Source organism: Leptosomus discolor, chromosome 2, assembly GCF_034619465.1.
Source record: "Leptosomus discolor isolate bLepDis1 chromosome 2, bLepDis1.hap2, whole genome shotgun sequence".
NCBI lineage: Eukaryota > Metazoa > Chordata > Aves > Leptosomiformes > Leptosomidae > Leptosomus > Leptosomus discolor.
The window spans coordinates 2,727,103-2,746,628 of NC_141392.1; the positions used below are offsets into that span (position 1 = coordinate 2,727,103).

The window sequence follows — 19,526 nt, forward strand, 5'->3', positions numbered from 1 at the left end:
CTAAAACTTGAATGCATGAGTGCGTATCCTGGTGCACATCATGACCTAATACATGCTGTAGTTTGCATGGTCTCCTGTGCTACTAAATAATTTGGGAGCTATGCAGTGTGGCGTGGGAGCAGCCTGAGTATTCTTGTGATCACTTATTTTTAAGTCCCTTATGCTTCAGCTGATAGAATGGAGTTGTGCCTCAGTTTATGCCTTCCCCCTGTGCAGGCAGGTTAAATAGGTGGGGGTACTTCTTTGAACAGTTTCATGTGGCAGAGTAGTTACGGTTTAAGTTTTGTAATTTTTGTACATTTTTGTTTAGACTGAGGACAAAATCCTTCCAATAGTTGTGATGAGGGTGTTAAAAGCAAAATCAGAGTGTTTACCTGTAATGGTCTGTTTCATTTTGACTTTTAAGATATATATTTTTTTAATTCATTCTTCCCACTCAGTGTAATTTATTTTAGTAATTGTTCAAAACTGATGGACTGGTTTGGATTATGTTTGCTAATGTTTTTCTTCCAGTTCAGTGTTTTGCCTTGTTTGTCTTATTCTCCAATAATGAGAATATTTGGGAGGGCAGGAGTAATGAGTGAAGAACACTGGAGAAGGAGAACTTTCCCAATTTTTTATTTTTTTTTTTAAATTTTATTAATATGCAAAAGACAGCCTGTATGGGGAAGGATATCTGAAAGGTATCTGTGGGTCTGTGCTTTTCCCCTGATCCTTTTCACTCTTCCCTAGTCACAGATGCTCATACTGGAATGTAAGGGATTAATTTTCAGGCATGCTGCAGTCGAACATGCAGAAGAGAGAACAATTCTTGATCACAGTCAGAAACAAAACAACTGAGGCCTCTGACAAGGTCCCCAGCACTTTGGGTATTTTAACTAAGACTGTTTTATTGGATTGGCTAGATATATTAACTACCCGATCTTGAATATTTGGGAATGAATTGCTGTTGTTTCCTTTTGGAGTTTTGAGAAATACAGTTTTTATATATATTTTGAAGAGGAACAGAGAGATGGAAAAAATAAGATAGACTCAGAATAGTCTAGTGTAAAATGCCAGTGGAGCTCCATAAGGAGCAAACTCTTGTCTATTGGATCCCGTTCCGCACTGGTGCTGTTGGTCTGGGGTGGTGTTTGTGTACCATGCTCATCCTGTTGCAGTGCCTATGGAAGGTACCTCATGCTGTTGACTTCTTGGTCAATGCAGTGGCTGTGATAGTGACCATATAGCTGCGAAAGAGGAGGGAACAATTTTATTTGCCTGTGTAAAAGATGAAGGAAAAGCATCTGTATAGTTTTTAATGGCATTTACATAGTATGACTCAAAATACTTTTGTTTAATTGTATCCTTTTGTGTTGATTTTCATTATTTACATAGAAAGTTAAACATATATAAAAGTCAACTTTCCCTTTACAGAAAGTTTTTCTTTTGTCAGGTGTTGATTTTAAAGTTTCAGTTTTTTCTGTGGAAGAAATTAATAAACATAGACTTGTAATACACCAGTTTTATTCAGTGAGTCAGGTGCATGTTATCTTGGATTAACGGGCGATAAAAGAAAATGTCAAAGACCAAAATACTATCCACTAAAAGAATGCATAGGATTCTCTTCATCCTGTTTTTGCAGCAGCTTTACTGTTCCTTAGTTGTTGTATATTTGAACCAAATCATATCGTTACAATTGCAGAAAGACAAGTAGCTAGACCCATGAGCTAACTGTAGTTAATGAGAAGATTGAAGATAATAATTTAGTATTTGCTGTTAGGTCAGAGATGAGCAGGTTTCAAGTCTGTATTTTGTAACTAACTATTTTCCCCCTTGGAATTGTGCTGGAGTATTTAAGGTGCTTTTTCTCCTGGAAAAAAGCTTGAGTACTGCTACTTACATTTGCTCTTGGCGATCAAGGATTTGCTTTCAGAATGCTTAAAAAGCAAGACATCAACACTGTGGAGCATTCCATTATTTTAAAGGTCTTTCCTGTTTTACGCCACAGATTCTGGACGCTATGGCCGCGGTGATTTGGGCTCAGGCTATTTGTTACGGTGATCCTGTAGTTTAATGTGTATTAGCCCAGTGAGACGTATTTGAAGCATTTTTCTATTCAAAGTAAAACCGAGAAGAGTTTTGAAATGACGTAGCTGGGTAAAGTGCAAGGTTGAGGCAGCTGGTCCTCTCGGGCACGTGAGTCATAGGAGTTGAGGGAAGCAGCACATTGACTTGCCGTCCAGTTGCTGAACTCTGCCACGTCGTTGGGTCATTACCTTTCCAGCATCCTTTTCTTGGAAAAAGAGTGGAGTTGACCGGCATGCCCTGGGTCAAGCTCAGGTCTTAGAAATCGTGTTGAACATGCAGGGGGCAGCTGAGGTTTTCAGCCATTAAAATATCCTTTGTATACTTAGTGTTTTAATCACAGCTTAAAAAAAACCTAAACCAACCAACCAAAAAACCCACAACAACGCAACCAAAGCCCTCCCGCCCCCCCCAAAAAAGCTCCCCCCCCAAACCCCTCGCCAAAACAAAAAAACAGACACTGCAGAAAACCCCCACAAAACAACACTAAAGAAAAATATCCTTTGGATATCATGGATAAATGGATAATATGTTGAGTGTTTGGCTCACAAGTGATAGGAGAGGCAGTGGTTTTTCTCAGGGGTAGCTGGAGGAGAAACAAGCATAATCTTGCCTTGTGCAAAGGGTTCAAAACTGACCTGGTTTGCAGTGTTCCCTTTGCTACACAGTCTTTCAAGCACTTCCATTTCATTCTGGATTTCTTGACTTAACTGCAGATTTTTTTTTTCCCCCTGCACTTTGGGATTTGTCTTTTAATGGGATGATTTGGGACGGTTTGTAGAGTATACGTCATGCATGACAAAGCGAAGGTTCTGAGGGCTGAAGGCAGTTTTCATGGCCAGCATCCACCGTGTCTTACAAACTCCTGAGAAGGCAACTTTATACCAAACACTTCTTGGAAAAGAAGATGCTGCTTTTATGTGAGCTGTAGGTAACAACTGGTCAGCTGTCACTATTTCACTGAACTAACGGCGCTTTGTTTATGGCTTCTTTTGGATTTCTTTACTTACGTTTGCGTCTGGGTGCATGTTTATGGGGAAAAAAAAATTCCGCCACCTTCTGTGTTCAGGTTAATATCTTGCCTTGTGGAAATCGTTTGTCGTTATCAGCCTAACTCTTGCTTATAGTGTGAGGGGTTTTTTTATTTGTGAGGGCTTGTTTGCTTTTCTAAGCGGTGTTGCCAAACATTTATGTTTGTATTGGTTTGTTCCTTGAACTCTGTTGTTGTAAATGTTACCTGATTTATTTAGGGTTTTTTTCAGACACTTCAGAAGTTGGATGTTTAACACAGAAACATCTTGAAGGAATTGTTTATAAGCAGTTTTACGCTGTTTAGAAATGCTGCATTCCTTGGAATTATGCTGAACTCTGGCTTTGTGGTAGAAAACCCAGAAGTTACATTATGAGAAGAGATCTCTTACCAAGTTTAAATATCCAAAGTGTTCTTCTGGGCCAAGACTTTGTGTAAGGTGTTAGTGCAAAAATTATTTTATAACATTTCTGCAGTATAGCAAGCGAGTGGCACTCTGCTTCTTCACTCTGGAGTGCTTTTCTGAGGTTGGCAGTCTCTGTTCATTACCTGAGAGATGCAAAATCTGGTACAGACATCTACCTGAGAGCTATTAGGAAGTTAACCAAAATTTCTGGGCGACTAAAAAACACATTTAAACCTGCTTGTGCTCCAAGCAAGATAGTTCTGGGTGGTTGAAATACAGCTGACAGTTTGCCAGAAAGGACCTCAGTGTTTTTTGCACTGGTTGTGATGAGTTACCAGTGGTTTATTTCACTTTTTCAAGTGACTCTTAATGTATTTTTTTCCTGTTTCTCTCTTTTATTTTTCTTTTATCGTACCAGCAGGACAGAATTGTTTTCTGCCCATATAGGGGGATCTGCTTTTAGGAACGTTTTGTTTAAAGAGTTAACTGGCAGATTGCTCCTAGTGCAGGGCTTATGCTTGATAGGATTCATTTCAGATTCCTGCAGGAAGAGTTGAAGCACTCTTCTCTAGAACAGGATCATGAGATGTGGCTACAATTTCCCACCTGAGAACTGAAAGAGACTGTGTGTAGTCAGGTGTAGAGGCCGCAGTGGCTGAAGTAAGAGCCATGTTGCTTCCAGACTGTACAGCTGGGCTAACTAGGGTGGAAGAAAGTGTATTTCCCGCAGTGAACCTCCAGCTAACCTTTTGAAGACTTTACTGAAACCTCTTTTAAATGGGGAGGAGGAAAAATGCCTGCTCGCTTACATACTGGTAATGTCTTTTAGACGTGTGTGCTTATGAACAGTGTAAGAAGATAGGACTGCAGGCACCTTGTCTAAATTTTTCAACTGCTTTTCAAGAAGTGCTACAATTCTACCGTAGCATGCGGTTCCAGAAGGGTTTGGAAAGCAAGGAGTGCAAAGAACTCTGAAAGTTGTAAAAACTTGTCTCTCATTCTCCAAAATACGCTGCTTTTTGGGGTGGCTTAGGGAGGTCTGGGAAGTGAGGTATCCTGCTGGACAACCTGCTCCTTACTGAACAGCCTTACCAGTCCTGGACAGCCACACTTTCTTGCTTTGCCCAAGGGATACTCTTTCCTCTTTTTTATTTCTGAACCTAGCTTCCTGAGCTGTAACTCCTAGAAATGAATAGTCAAAATAATTCTTGGGGTTCTGAATCTTCCTGTCGCATCTTTTGCGTGTAGTGCACCTTCAAGTGCTTTCTCTCTCCGTATTTGCGATGGTGAACATTTTAACCTCCTTTTTGCCTGTGTAATGTTTGATTCGTTAGACATTAAAATTAGATCTCTGCAACAAAGGAGTTTATCTTACAATTTTGATATTCTGCTAGCTTTTGAGAGGACGCTTACGGCATAGTACTTGAACTGGACTTTGTTAGTGTGTTTTGTTAACACGATGCAGCGGCATTTTTAGCTGGTTTACATAAGTTGTCCTTGTAAATGGTATTTAACATGCATACAACAGACAAGGTCTCTGAAATATTTTGCAAGGCCATTATAATGCCAGGCATTTTAAAGTATTTTTTTGCCACAGAATAAAAACTTTTATAAAAAAAAAATAATGCTTCTCTATGCGTTTGCATAGAGAAGAGACATGCTGGACTTAAATTGAGCAAGAATTAAAAGTTTTCCTATTTTCTAAGCCAAATCTAATTGTTCAGGTCAGGAAGGGTTTTGGGAAGGTTCCCTGGGGGGGGTTGATACATAATGAGCTATGCCTTTAAGTCAGAGGACAAAATGGATACTTTCTTGAGGTTTCTTCCAGCTTCTTTTTTAATAAGAATGTTTTACTATTTGGTATCTGTTACTGACCCTGTGGTAGAAGGAATAACACAAATGGAACAGGTTTTTGAGTGCCTCTTACCAGCGGAGCGTTGGAGTGTCTGATCTGGAGAAAAAGATAAAGTCGATGTGATTTCATATTGTAAATCTGAAGATGGTGATTGTGTTGTCATAGAGCAATGTTAGTTATTACCTACAGGTAAATAATAATGTGCTGGAGGAATTGGTGGAAGGTGGGTAGACCAGAACTTTGAAATATTATTCCTACTTTACTAAAGGCCTCTTGGACTCTGTTAATACTTAGTATTTCAGCCTTTTTTCGACCTTTTTACTGTCCTTTAAACAGTAGGCTACACATCTTTGTGAAAAAGATTTCGAGGACTTGCAGAGGAATGTTTGGTATAGGATTTTGCTGCTGAGATTTTTTTTTTTTTTTAAAAAAAAAGAAAGTGTAGGGACAGGTATTCATGGGAATATGAAGCATTTAGCTTTGACTGGAGGGCAGCACCATTGTAAGCTCAGCTAGAAACCCAATTGAATCAGGTCTCAGTTCTTACAACCTGGCTTACCTAGTTTAGATGCATTGGATTCCTTGCCATGTATTGTATGAATTGTTGGTGTAGGCTTTAAATTGAAACTCTATCAGTGCTTTTGTGTCAGAACCCATGGTGTGTTTTGTAAGAGTAAGGACCCACTTTGTTGCTGTGTATTTTCCTTATTTCCCTCTCTTACTCTTGTGTATTTTTGCTCTTCTCTGGCCTTATTGTCAACAAAGCGCTTCAGTGTCATTGTATATTTAAAACATAAAAAGTGCTTCAGCCCTAGAGTTTTAAAAGAATGCTTTAGTGTAGCCATTGAAAAAAAAAATAAATCAAGGATACAGCTCCTTCATTGGGATACATCAGCATGTCTTTTGAGTGTGGAAAGCTGCCAGAAGGGTGTTGCACTAGTATACTGGGCTGTGCACGAAGTTTACCCTCCATTTCGTTTCAAATTGAGGTCAGGATGATGAGGTCTGTGCGAACATGTGACTCACTATCTGAAGCATCATTTTCAGCAGCTTACCAAAAATCTTGAGACGATAAGCAACACTGGGATTGTTTGTGGTGAAAATGGGGAGTCCAAAACCAGAATACTGAAAAAAAAAAACCCTGTAATAGTAGTAATCTTAATAAAATCTTACTGGTAACACTTTTGTAATTGAACTAGAATTCTTATCACTGAGCGTATGGGTATAGAACAGCTGATGAAGTAGAGGACATTGACTGCATTTGTAGGATATTTAATTTCAGATTTTAGTTCACTTAAAAATCTGTTTCTGGGTGGATGTGAATGTTTCTGGTTGCCCAGTACTCCGCGAGTCCACCTGCATTTGGCACGCTCCACTTCTCTTTTATTGAAAAAGAATTTGGCATACATTGTTCTTGAAGAGCAACTGATCTGCCTCAGTCTAAAAATATGAATAATTGTTTAAACTGTCCAAAAAAGCCTTGCCTGTATCCACTTAGCAAGATCATAAACTGAGGAGGAACTATAAATAGCAAATATGCAGCATATATGAAATCAATGAGGTGACTTCTGATTTAGGAAAGTTAAATGGCTTTCTCCAGAAGCCAGTGCACAGGACACAGAGAACTTTCAAAGGACGATGGAGGGTCTTCTCAACACAGTCTAATTAACCTCCTTGCTGTACAAGGTGAAGTGTTATAGTGCATGTTGAAAAGTGTAAGGGAAATAGAGAACTGGATCGATTTTCTTTTAATGATAAATAATCCTTCTAGTCTGGTTGGATGAAAGTAAACATATGTGGGCTATGGTTTTGCTTTTGCCGTGTGCCAGGATTCAGCTCAGAGTGAATTCTTCAGCAGAGTTACAAACCTTTGAAAATTACTTTATAATGGAAATGGTGACAGACGATTAACTACGGTCGTATAAATGCATTGGTTTGACATATGTATATTTGTCCTAAGCTGCCAAATACATGAAACTGTGCGTGCTGACTGTACAGGGAGGAAGATTCTTTGTGGTTTCTACTGATTAATAACATGATTCGTGTTGTGTAAATGTTTCTCAAACGTAGGGCCCCTGTCAGTATTGGACAGGTGTCATTCAGGGGCTGAGATAGATGTGTACTGTAGTGACACTGCAGGCTCGCTGTAATTGCTGTACTGGAAGGGGACCAAGAAGCATTTAACGTCATGTGTTTATTCACCAGTGCGATTATAGTGCCCACTGCAGCTGGTATGTTTTCCTACTAGCAAGTCATAAGAACTTCTGAATCATAAAGAATCACTACTAGATATGCTGGAAAACCTTGTTCCCAATAAAAATGCAGAATCTGGGATTTTGCAGTCATACTCAATTAGCATCTGTCGCTTAAATATCTTAACAATTAAATACCTGATGCATGCATGCGATATGAAAGCATTTTTTCTCCAAACTCCTAATTCTTCCATCCTCAAAAGACAATTGAACAAAAATTATTTTCAAGAATGACTATTACTCTGGTGGTGTTTTGCAGGCATTGAGAATATACATCTATTCCAGAATATTTGCTTTTTTTTACTCCAGTGCAGCTGCACGATTCTTGCTATTGGTGAGCATTTACATTAATCATGCTGGCTTACTCTTACCTTAAAAAGTGTAGGAGGCATCCTAATATAGATGAAACTGAGCATTTTATGTTGCCCTTTGGCACTTGTGTGGAGTTGAGCTAGTATTAGTTTTCACTGTTTCTGGTTTGCCTTTTTTCTTTCCTCTTAAAGATGGGATGAGGAAGCTAGGAAGTGCCTGACAGTCTGCTGGAAAATGTAAGATTTTGTTACAAAGCATTCAGTATTTATTAGGTGTGCCTATATAAGTTTCTTGGCAGAAAATTGTTTTCATTAGAGAGACTGAGTATCCTGAGACCAGACAGATTTCTGTATACTTCTTTTTAACTCTCTTTGAATGTGCAAAATTTTCACATGTAATTTGTTCTTGAACCTTCGTATTGAGATTGTCTTTTTTTAGATTCTGGCTATTCAGATCAGCTACTATACATCTAACAGTGTTGCCTCTGAGATTTATGGCTAGAATTTCAACTTCACTCTCTAGAGGCGGTTTCATATGGATTAAATGAGAGAGGTAAGGGAGAGAGGGAAGGAGAAACAAACTTCCAGTGAGACAGAGTAGAATGCGCATTGATTTGGATGGTACCTTGCAATGGCGTACTGCCAAATGGCAAGAAAAAAAAGGAATATTTAGGCAGAAAAGGAATAATGAGTGGTTTAGGGCATGAATTTGAGTACATAGCTTCCAGTGCTTTTAGTGGAGTAGATAAGGCCACACCTTCCTGAGAATGTACTGGAAGTACCATATGAAAATGTAATCAGGGAAGCAATCTTTGGTTTTATTTATTAGTTACATATCAATACATGGGGTTTGAAGGATGTTATTTTGGCTATTTAATGCCTCTTGCTGGCTGTCCCTTCCCATTGTGCACCTTTCACCGGAGATGCCGGTGTTGATCTCGCTGCAGCCTGGAGCTCGTGATGGGCTGCCTGTGCGTCCTCTGGAGGCTCAAATAGTTTCTTTTGCTATGGAGAGTTGTAGGCACAACAGTGCGAGTCAGGGATGATGGGTTGAATACCCTCAAATGTGATGTTTATCCTTACGTGTGATTTGTTTATTGCTTAAAGTATAAATATGTTATAACTTCCAAGGTTTCCCATTTCTGTAAATGTCTTTGTTTTCAAAGTCCCTATGTCATTGCTACTCCTTTAATGGCTGTGGTGTTAAGGGAGTGGTTTTTTTTTTTTTTCCTTTGGCAGTGGAAGTACTCTTAATACCTACGCTTGTTTCAGACTGAGCCCTGTGGAACTCTTGCATGCAATCATTCTGTAGCCTCTGGGGGTTTCCAGCTGGCTTGAAGTGTCCCCTGCCTTTAACTTGCTTTGCCACTTGACCTTCCGAGCTGGCTTCACCTTGTGGTTTCCGATCTACATAATAATTTTGTGTCACCCTTTAGTTAAATGGTTTCTTTCTGACAGATGGAAGTACCTTCAAATAGGGTTTAACTTTATATTCTGCCTCAGAGATAGTACCACTCTTATTTGACTTGATTTATCGATAAATATGAATGTCTTTCTGAATACCAGCTTGAATTATGTACAAATGGAGATTGTAAATTATCGGTATAAACCTGGCTTTCTAGGGACATTGTACATATAAAATGTATACTGTAGTAATTCTGGATTAGGTGCTGTTAAGCATGAAGATGACTTTTATGGGGGAAATCTGGGAATTGACTTAATAGGTCCGGTTAAAAACCGTGGTGGTTAGGTGTCTGATTCAGAGAAGCATGTCGAATATCTCCCATGTAACAGCAAGGTGTAGAAATGTTGGGTGCCAGCCTGAAGACTGGCAGTCTGAAACATGCAATTCTCATTGCCAGGGCTGACTTTGAATTGTAGCTTCACTGTGCCTTATTCACCTTTACACTCAGGATTTTACTGTGTGTTCCTAGAAGTCTGAAATGTATTGTTTTCCCTAGTAGTCACCTGCTCTAAGTAGAGTTGGCTGCTGTGACCATCTCTTTCTTACAAAGTGGAAACAGGGGACTGTACCATGACTAGGGCTGTTGGATATTTCAGAGCTTTGAGTGTTTCAAATAAAATTACCTCTAGAAATTACGGATATTACAGATGCATGATATATGTGAAAAGGCTGTCAGGAGCAAAGAAATTGTGGTGTTCCTGCCTGGCAGTAGGAGTTTCTGGTGAATGCTGGAGTCACTGGGAAGTATTTAACGTAAAGCAGCAATGTGATTAACAGGATTTGGTTCATAGAGAAATCGGCAATATGCAGGTTTGCTCGGTTTTAAGAGTGATGAGAGAGCTCTTGCCTGCTGGAGAGAGGAAATCCTAGCAATGAGAGGAGGGATTTGCAATGTAACAAAGAGCTGTTGAACATGTATTTTACTTGACAGACATTGACAGCACTCTCAGATAATACCTAGTAAGTTTGACGAACGTAAACTGCTTAATGCATTTTCTTTGTAAAGCCTTTGCTCTAATTAAATATTCAAAAGGGCCTGGTTGTTGATCAACACTGTTATTCTGTCTCTAATAAAAAAAGCCATTTTCTTAGCGCTAGTTTAATGTTGATGATTCTGCAGTGACATAAGTGACTGTGTAAAAGAAACTAAAAGAGGAAAAAAAACCACTCAAAGTTTAGATTCTCATCTTCCATAGCAGCCTCAGACTGACTTGGATGCATGTAAAAGGATCAGAGAGAAAGGTATCCCTGAAACCGTTAACAGTGAACTGAAGTTATTTAGCTCACAAGGTCACTCGTCCAATAGCTCTGTCCTTTCAGAAAATGCGGGGGGTTTTGTGTTATGAGTAAATGGCAGCCTTTTTCCTTCCCCCTGTCCCTGTAGCTGTATGTTGTGTGTGTTTTCCATTGTTGGTGTGCTGATAAGTAAATATTGTATGAGGCTTTGGATTGATATTTAACAGCTGAGATGGTTGATTATACCACTGAAAACATTTGTCATTGCCCGTTCCAATGTCATCAATATGAACCATCTGAACTCTGCCTTTCTTTTTCTTTGCTGCCCCTGGGGTTTAATGGCTTTGCAGAGAAGCTCCTGCCTGGCATATTGAGCTGCTCCAGAAGGTCTAACCCATAAGCAGTGAGTACTGAACTGCAGCACACTAATGCTGTAGGTGTTGACTCACCATGCTGTTTTTAATTGCAGTTCTTTTAAAGGTAGATAATCTGTGCAGACTGTCAACATAGATATTGAATCTTCGGGTATATACCAATTTGACGATGTATTTGTATGGCTACAAATGCTGTTCTGCTTTTCTTTTCCTGGGAATTAACTTTTCTCCTGTGCACATACTGTTTGCATTTAAAACTAGCTTTCATGTGTCTGTGGCTCTTGCTATAGCTGGCAAATGCTTATGTCTCATATCTGCAGTGAACTGTGTTCTTCTAGAATTCTTGAGCCTGATGTAAACCAGCTTTCAAATGTGCATGAACTGAAAAGCATCTGTAATTTTGTTTTGATGTGACTAATACTAAGATACGATTGACCAAGTCTGGATTTACTTTGTTACTGGAAAGTCATACAAAATACCCATTTGCAAACGCTCGGGGAGGGGGGGATTCTGTAATTCTGATAGGTGTGTTCATGTGTGATGTAATTGCTTTGAAAACATTGTCAAAATTTTTGTCTTGAGATAATAAGCAGTTTTGATTTTTATAATTTGTATATTGTAACAAGCAGATCTTGTCTCAAAATTCCATCCATGGCTGGGAATAGAAAACAACTCTTTTGGTAGTCTTGATTGGTTTTGTGTGTGCATATTTCTAAAGATAAAGATGCAATTAATTTGGCTAAATAATATGTTCCAGCTAGAGGCTGCTCTGAGGAGGCAAAAAGATCCTGTGAGCCAGGACAGTTTTGGTACCACCTTGCCTGTCAATATGTACTTCCAGGCTGTCTCAGGACACTGTTAATGCTTACACGTAATGGTGGAGCTGATTCAGGAATGCCGAACAAATCAAATATTGGGCAGTGTGCCCAGAAACTGGGTTGCTCTTACCTAAAGACATTTCAACACTCAGAGAGCTTATGAGAATAAACTCCAGCTCACTTTGTAAAGAAGTTGTTGTGAGGTTAGAGGAGAACTTGTTGTGAACTGTAAGAAACTTGTTCTCCCATAGCATATTGCTTTGGGTAGGTTCATGGTGGCCATAAAGAGGTCTATAGCCTTAAATTTTTTTTTTTTTTTAAATTTGTTTTTCTTTTGAGCCTGCTGACTTTCTTTGTGAGGGTGAACACTTGTGGCATAATTGCACAAACACTTTGGAGACATTTGGGAGGCTGAAAATATTGCTGTCGTTCTCCAGCTGTTTTTCTCTCAGCGGAAGGTTGCTGCCCTCAAAGTTGAGCCACGCTAATGGATTGTATGAACTATCCTAGTCCATGTCAGTGCAAAGTCAGCCAGGTTGTTTTAAATTACTGCTGGATGCAGCTGAGGGTAGTAACGAACAGCTTGAGGTAATAACTTCTTAAGCCATTCCAGCTAGACTTCCAAGAGCACATCTGTCTGTGTCCTTATAAGTGCAATACTTCAATCTCTCTGTTGCTGTGCTGTATTCCGGATTTGTCAGGAGTGCAGAGCTGTTGCCAAGGGGAGTCTTAATATTCAAGTGGAATGTATTGGCTCTTCCTGTCTATCGTTATCATCATATTGCAATAGAAAGATCCGAATGATGAGCGTGTAACATATACATTGAATGGTAAAGTAAGCTTATTTTCATATATGAGGTAAATGTGTGGAAGTGATGTTTGGAAGGTCTTTAAACTGGAAAGAGATTGCCAGATGAAGTCTCTTCCCCCTGTCCCAGCTCCTAGTTCAGCCACTTCGAGCCACTTAACTTTGATTCCTAGCCATTTAAGTTCTTACCCTCTCTGTACCCTTTCTTCGTTCCCCCCAAAACTTCCCTGTATTGATTAGAATGATAATGAATTTTTTAGCTCTATTTTTTTTTTTTTATTTTTGCCCCAGGTCCAGCAAGACTATGAATCTGTGTTCCAAATGCTTTGCTGGTAAGTGCAGTAAAAGGTTTTGTGTTTTTGTTAGATTATCGAAACCACATTGTTGGCACCTCCTTTAGGGTTTGTGCATGGGTTTTTCTTCCTTCAGTGTGTATATGTAATCAGATTTTCCTCACTTTGGTGCTTCATTTTATTTGCTAATCAAGAACCTCTTGTGTAAATGTACCAGACAAAGCCTGTTCTTGAAGTTTATGGAATTCTGGAACACCCTTGAACTACAAAGCTCTGCTGTCAGCTCAGCTCTTACACAGATGATGTGGCTTTCGAAATGCACAAGTCTGAATTGTCATTTGGAATTCTGTAGGATTTGTTTTGTAGTAACCTCTGAAATACGGTACGGGTTAAAAAGAAAAATGAAAAGTTGGTCTAGAACAACTCTTGTTCCATTTCTTTTTAACTTGCAGCCTTTGAACATGAAATCATCCGTAGCTCATCAGTAGGCTAATTCTAATTGCTACATCTTATTTTCTTATTGCAAGGTCACTGCTACTGTGTAAAATTGCTATTGACCTTTTCCTGTTAGCATCTTCTATCTTTGCCTTTCTGAATTTTTTTGATACTATTTAGTACTGTAAACTCATTTTTAATTGTCATTAAAGTGCTGTGATAGTTCACGATTTTTAATTTCTCTTGAGGGAAAAGATAAAGTATTAAAAAATTCAAAATCTTAAAAAAACTTTAAAGCTTTTTCTGATTTTTTTTTTTTTTTTAAAAAAAATGAATTTTGACTTGTAGGTTTCAGATCTTGGGTTCAACATCACTTCATTAAACACACACATGGGAATTAAAGATTGTCAAAGGTTGTTCAGCAAAATGATGCCTGTATTTCTCTGGCTGTTTTCCAAAGCATGGATCACTGGAAAGGGTATATTGAATAAAGCCCAAGTCCTTTCTTGTGCTCTTTCCCTACTGACCACGTCCAGAAACAAGCTACTAGGTCGGATGTTACTCAGTACAACTGTTATGTTCATATTAGCACTGTAAACAACTTCTTTTTGTACCTCAAAAAAAGTGTATTTTCTGATTCTGAGAAAAAATGGCCCATCCCTTGTATTTTGAGTTTAACAGAATACCCAAAACTTCACAGCCAGCAGACCAGGCATTATGCAAAGAACCTTTTATTTTGGTTTTACTGGGTTTTTTTTGTGGTGGTTTGTTTTAACAAGAAGAAAAATTCTTGGCTTCTATTCTATAAATCTCTTGAAATGCCATTACCTCTGGTCAAGCTCATTTTTTCTGCTGTAAAAAGGCAAAACGATATCTAAATATTTGTGTGACTTGGGGGGGGTGGGGGGAGGGAAGATTACTTTTTTAAATTTTCAAGGCTTTCCTTACAGCTTGTTTATTTGAATGAAATAAGACTTTTGAAAAGTTTGAGTAACTTAAAAAGCTACTGCTAGTTGGAACAAAACCAAATATTGCGGAAAAAGGCAAATTTACTGGTTTTGTATCTTAAGGATGATTCCTTCAACAAGTAGCATTGAAGTAAACCGTTCTGTTTGAGTAGTAACTCAAAACCTTTCAATGTCATCCTTCCCACATAGGTTGTGGTGTTTTTTTGGTTGGGGTTTTTTTTTTTTGGTGTTACTGAAATTTTTTTGGCATGCTTTTGATACTGGGTTTCCAGCCACAGTATTGGAATAGAAAGATGTGTACTCTTGTTTGTATGAATTTAACCACCGCAGATAGCAAGATTTTAGACAAGTAAGCTGTTGAAAGGTGTTTCTCACCATTCCAGGCGCTCCAAAGATGTGGTGTGAAAAAAGTTCCTTTTGTTTCTCTCTTAATATGGCAAGTTATTAATTCGAATGTATTGAAGCAGACTTGTATGCGAGGGAAAATTGGGAATAATTATTTCTCTTGACCATCGTTTCCTTTCTCTTTTGTTTTAGAAAAAAGAAATCCACACAACGAAAAAGGTTAGTAACTTTGTTAAATGACTGGGTGTTTGGGGGTTTTTCAGGGAAGGGATAGAATCTGGAATTCCTATTTTTTTTTTTTTTTAAATTCGTTTCAGACACGCACAGCAGCAACATTTGAGTAAGCACTACCTTTTTGTATAGATCAGGGGAGAAGGGCGACAAGTCATCAAACATTGTTGCGTTGACATTGCAATGTTAGTTATTATGTGGAACCTTCCTGTCTTTATGGGTTTTTCAGCCTTCGTGCTATGTACAATTTTGTAACTACGTGATCGTGAGCTCTTCTTTGCTTCTGCCCTTCCTCTCTCCCCTGCCCCTTGGGAAAAACAGTCATAGTTTGATGTCTGCGATGTTAATTAGCACAGAAATGGAGCAAAGGGCCATGGTCAGGGGACTGTCAGTTTGCCTTCTGGTTTGGCCAAACGCTTGTGATGTCTAAAGTTATGACGGAGATAAATGCACTGAATTTTCACTCATTTACCCAAAGATGAAACAGACAGCAAAAGCAACCAGATTATGTAGCAGGGAGAATGGAATTCCTTATTTTGTCTATGCTTGTACTTTTTTCTTATATTAAACACAGGAATACTTCTCACAGGTTATTATAGAGATTAAGTTGATCAGCTTTCTACGGCAAGAGTGAGCTGGATACTGCACAGATACGTGCAGCCCTTTGCCTGGAAGAGCCTAATGGTTTGACCTAGATCTAGAAAGTTCACTAAGTTCTTCTGTACAGCTACAAATCTGCTCTTCATTTGCCACAGACTAGTTCTTGGCTTGCACATAATGGTTGATAAATACTGGAGAGGAGCTTGAAGTTAGCTATCCTCTTCAGCCCACTTTGCCTCCTGTTCGCCCCATCTGCCTGTTCAAAGAAGGAATACCTGACGTGTTTCATTTAAGCCCTGTAGAAGCAGCAGACTCTGAAACGTTCAAGAGCTTCTCTGAAATAATTTTGAGTTAATTGTGCTTCTGCAAAGTACTTTACAACATTCTGTCTCCAATTCAGTGCTGACCACGTGCTGTCAATGCCTCAAAGTCTCCAGATACAGTACGAGTGTAATTCTACATATTAAATTGCTTCAAGTAAATTTGCTCTCCAGATGGTTAAGGCATAGTTGCTTCAGACTTCTTGCATGTCCAGAATACAAATGCAATAAAGTGTAGGGTTCTTTTAATCAGAATGTAGGCTGGTAGTGAAAAGATGCAAATTAAGGCCAGAATATCTCCCTTGGTGACACAGCATCTTTTGCTAGCACTGTAGCCTCTCTTCTTGCAATATGGTAAACTGTGAAACCTGAGTAATTAAAATACAGGACAGTGATGAGTGAAATTTTTCAAAAGTACTCTCTATTAATTTATCTTTGCTCCCATTAGGTTTATGAAAGTTTTAATATCAACATCAGGTAGGGGCGTTGTTTGAGTACTTCTGAAAAGCAAGCTCTTTCAGGCAGGAGTTCTACCAACATTCACAGAAACAACAGCTGGTACCTCAAGAACTCAATTTTAATTGGAACCTCTGGGAACAGTCACAGAACAAACTATTACAGAGTAAGAACAAATATTTAAATACAGAAAATGGTAAAACTAGACTTCCTACTTAATTCATTCAAAAAAATGCAGTCTGCCTTTAAACCATGTGATTGTGAGTCTAGAAAGTTTCATTTGTGTTATGGTGCTATCAGCATTGGCAAGAGGGATGCAGGAAACGGATTTCAGCTTGTTCCATAGTATGTGAAGCTCAAGGTAAGTGCAGCAGTGGATGGTTTGGTGGAGAGATGCATTTGGAAAACTGGGGGAAGAGAAAATGATGATTAGATGATTGGATTTGTGAATCAACTTCGTAGCCCTTCTGTCTGAAGGTGTGGTTGAAACTTCTGGAGGCTTTTTAATGCAATGTTTATGTTCATGTTCTGTGACGCGGTAGATCAGCGTCACCGAATTTGAGAAAATACTTCAACCATATAACCCAAGAATTCTCTGAGTTCTAGGGGCCTCGGCTCTTGGTTCAGTTTTATTTTCAGTTTGAAATCAAACACATTCTTTACATATTGGTATCTTGATGAGTAAAAATTACAGACTTTTCATCTTCATCTAACAAGTAGGAATTCAGTATTGCTGGAACCACATATGTGTGTATATTCAATACATATGCTTAGTTCTATGCCAGACTATGGAATTTTGTAACTTCCATAGTATCTTCTGTTCTCCTGAATTTGAAAAACGGTAAGGGGAAAAAATAAAAATAGACACTAATATCTTCTATATGTCATCTGATTCTAGGAGTATCAGATTATGCGCTATTCTTCCTGTTTCCTGAAGTCACTCAGCTGTCTGCCTGTAGAGTTATTTCATGGGTTTGTGCATCTTAACCCTTCTGCTTTGTTGAGCAGACCTTTATTTTGTCATGCCTAAGCCACACACAGTTTTTGGAGCTTACAAAATTGGGGTTTTTATGTGACTCAGAGTCACTTGAATAACACCATTTCCTTTTCTCTCAGTCTTTGTAAATCCTGGGAGCTATTTAGAGCACTGCCTTGTCTGGCAGTAATAGCACCTACTGTAAGCATGAGCTGGCAAAAATCAGCGTTCCTGCCTAAATAGATTTTGCTGTTAATCAACTGCTAACTTGATCCTCAGTCAAGCTTTCAGCTTGCTTAGTGCAAACCTTTTCAACCAGGTGCCTCTTGCATGTTCCTGGTTCACATTTTGTTATCTTTGCTGTATCCTGTTGTATGATAAATGATAAATTATGCTTTATTCAGTCCTTTTCTTCATGACGTTTTCATTCCTAAATGATTGATTAAAAATCTGTTAGGTTTGCATTTTCTATAGTCTTGTGATTTCTGATGTGAATCCACATGTTTGAGTCCTTCGCTAGAGAAGCAGCAAGCATTTTCAGGAGTTTGATAACAGCACTAAGTACTAGTTTTCTTTATCTGTACATAAAATGTTTCTTTTTCAGTATGGTATTCCCTTTGTTGGCTCCTAATGGAAACTGGTGCCTCAATTTGCTGCTTCATTAGGCTAGAATTGGTTGCTGTATTCATGTCTGTCTTTGTATTTTGAAGTACATGGACTCCTTGCTACAAAAAAGCAGCGCTTACTGGCTAGCACTTGAAAGTAGCCAAGCTTCATCTTCCGCTTTTATTACACAGTCAGGCTTGTAGCTACGTAATTCTATATAAAATAAAGAATTCTATATAAAATTGTATAGCTGGTTACAGTGGCAACAAAGAAACTTCCAATTTCTAGAGCACCTACTAATAAAGAACTAGAACATTCCAGTTATAAACATAGATATTGTTTAGCATACACTTAATTTCTTTTACTCTATGCCCGAAGAATTTTTAAAAGGAGAAAGCTGGTAGGGAAAAGATGTCTGAGCTTAATTAGTAAACCTGAAAAAGTGAGATGTATGCTAAGCTTGAGAGAGATAATCACTATGAAATGGAATTAAGGGAAAAAGAAACTGGATAAATTACTTTAGTTGGCCTCACTTATTTATAAGCTTGATTTGCACTACTGACCCCAAAGATTCTTTTTACTTTGTTAGTATGCATTATCCTGTGGCTTTAAAAAAATGTAGAGATCTGAGTAATAGCTCTGTTTGGATTGTTAGAACAGGGCAGTATTTTGTGGAAGGACCAGGGGAGGATTTGTATGTTTCTAGTTGACTCCTTTTCCCCTAACCTGGCTTAAAGTTTTGGAGAGGAACTACAAATTTAAAGAAAATGAGTTTATTCAAGTATAGTTGTATTATCTAAGCTTAGGACTAATGGTTTTACTTCTGTCAAAAACAGTACTATCAACCAAATTACCCAGCATATTTGTGCTACATGTTCCTAGGACTCAATGTATACGGGAGAATTGGAAATATGGGAGAGAAGGATACCTGAAGGCTTGCTGGAGTTTTAAGAGTTCAGTAGAGATCACATTTTGAGTGAAGTTAGTATTATATTAATTAGAGGGCTCCACTTTTTTCCCTCTGTCTGTGCTATCATGGCATGGAAGCTGTGGAGTACAGGGCTCCTCTGTTGCTTTGCAGCAGTACTGAGATGGTTTTGTTACCCATCAGTGCTGATGGAGGACAGACCCATGAAGTATTTCTATTTCTGTACAATCTTTAGTGAAAGAAAGAATTTCTTTATCAGCTGGCACTCCAATGTTGTGTCCTGAGGTAGGACAGGTATTGTCTTTTTCTCTCTTCTGCTTTCTGGCTACTACTAACTTCAAGTTAGTAGTGCTTTTTCCAGTTGCATTTGAAAGTGTCTTTTCACCAACAGAGTCTAGGAAAATTGAATGCCTTTTAATTAAGAACATTAACTTTTTACAGTCAATCAATCCTATCAGCAAACTACCCTGGAGGACATTAGTGGCTGTTTCATTGGATTGTGTCTTGCTAAATTCACAGTCTAGTAGTCTGGGGCTCATTTCTTAAAAATATAAATTATACTCAAACGAAAATATGACCTCTTCTCAGTACTGGCTACCTGAAAAGACTCCCAAATTGTGTTAGTTTATTTTTTTTTGGTCTGCCTTGACAAGACATCACTGATATTTTCCATGTGTTTTCTTTTTGTTATCTCAGGGGATTGCCAGTCCCATTGTACACGTTGATCTACAGGCGAAGAAAAGAGC

General features: G+C 38.5%; 1 protein-coding gene across 3 annotated transcripts in view; it reads left to right on the forward strand.

Annotated features, from left to right (window-relative positions):
• ZFAND3 (zinc finger AN1-type containing 3) overlaps nucleotides 1-19,526 on the forward strand; it is a 144,040-nt gene that overhangs the window by 22,085 nt on the left and 102,429 nt on the right. For 2 of the 3 annotated variants that reach the window (XM_086460542.1, XM_086460543.1), the window contains exon 2: nucleotides 12,914-12,954. In XM_086460542.1, the coding sequence (XP_086316668.1) occupies nucleotides 12,914-12,954 (41 nt within the window). Of the gene's footprint in view, nucleotides 1-12,913; nucleotides 12,955-14,855; nucleotides 14,883-19,526 lie in introns of all 3 variants that reach the window. The other variant, XM_086460541.1, reaches the window with a different exon arrangement.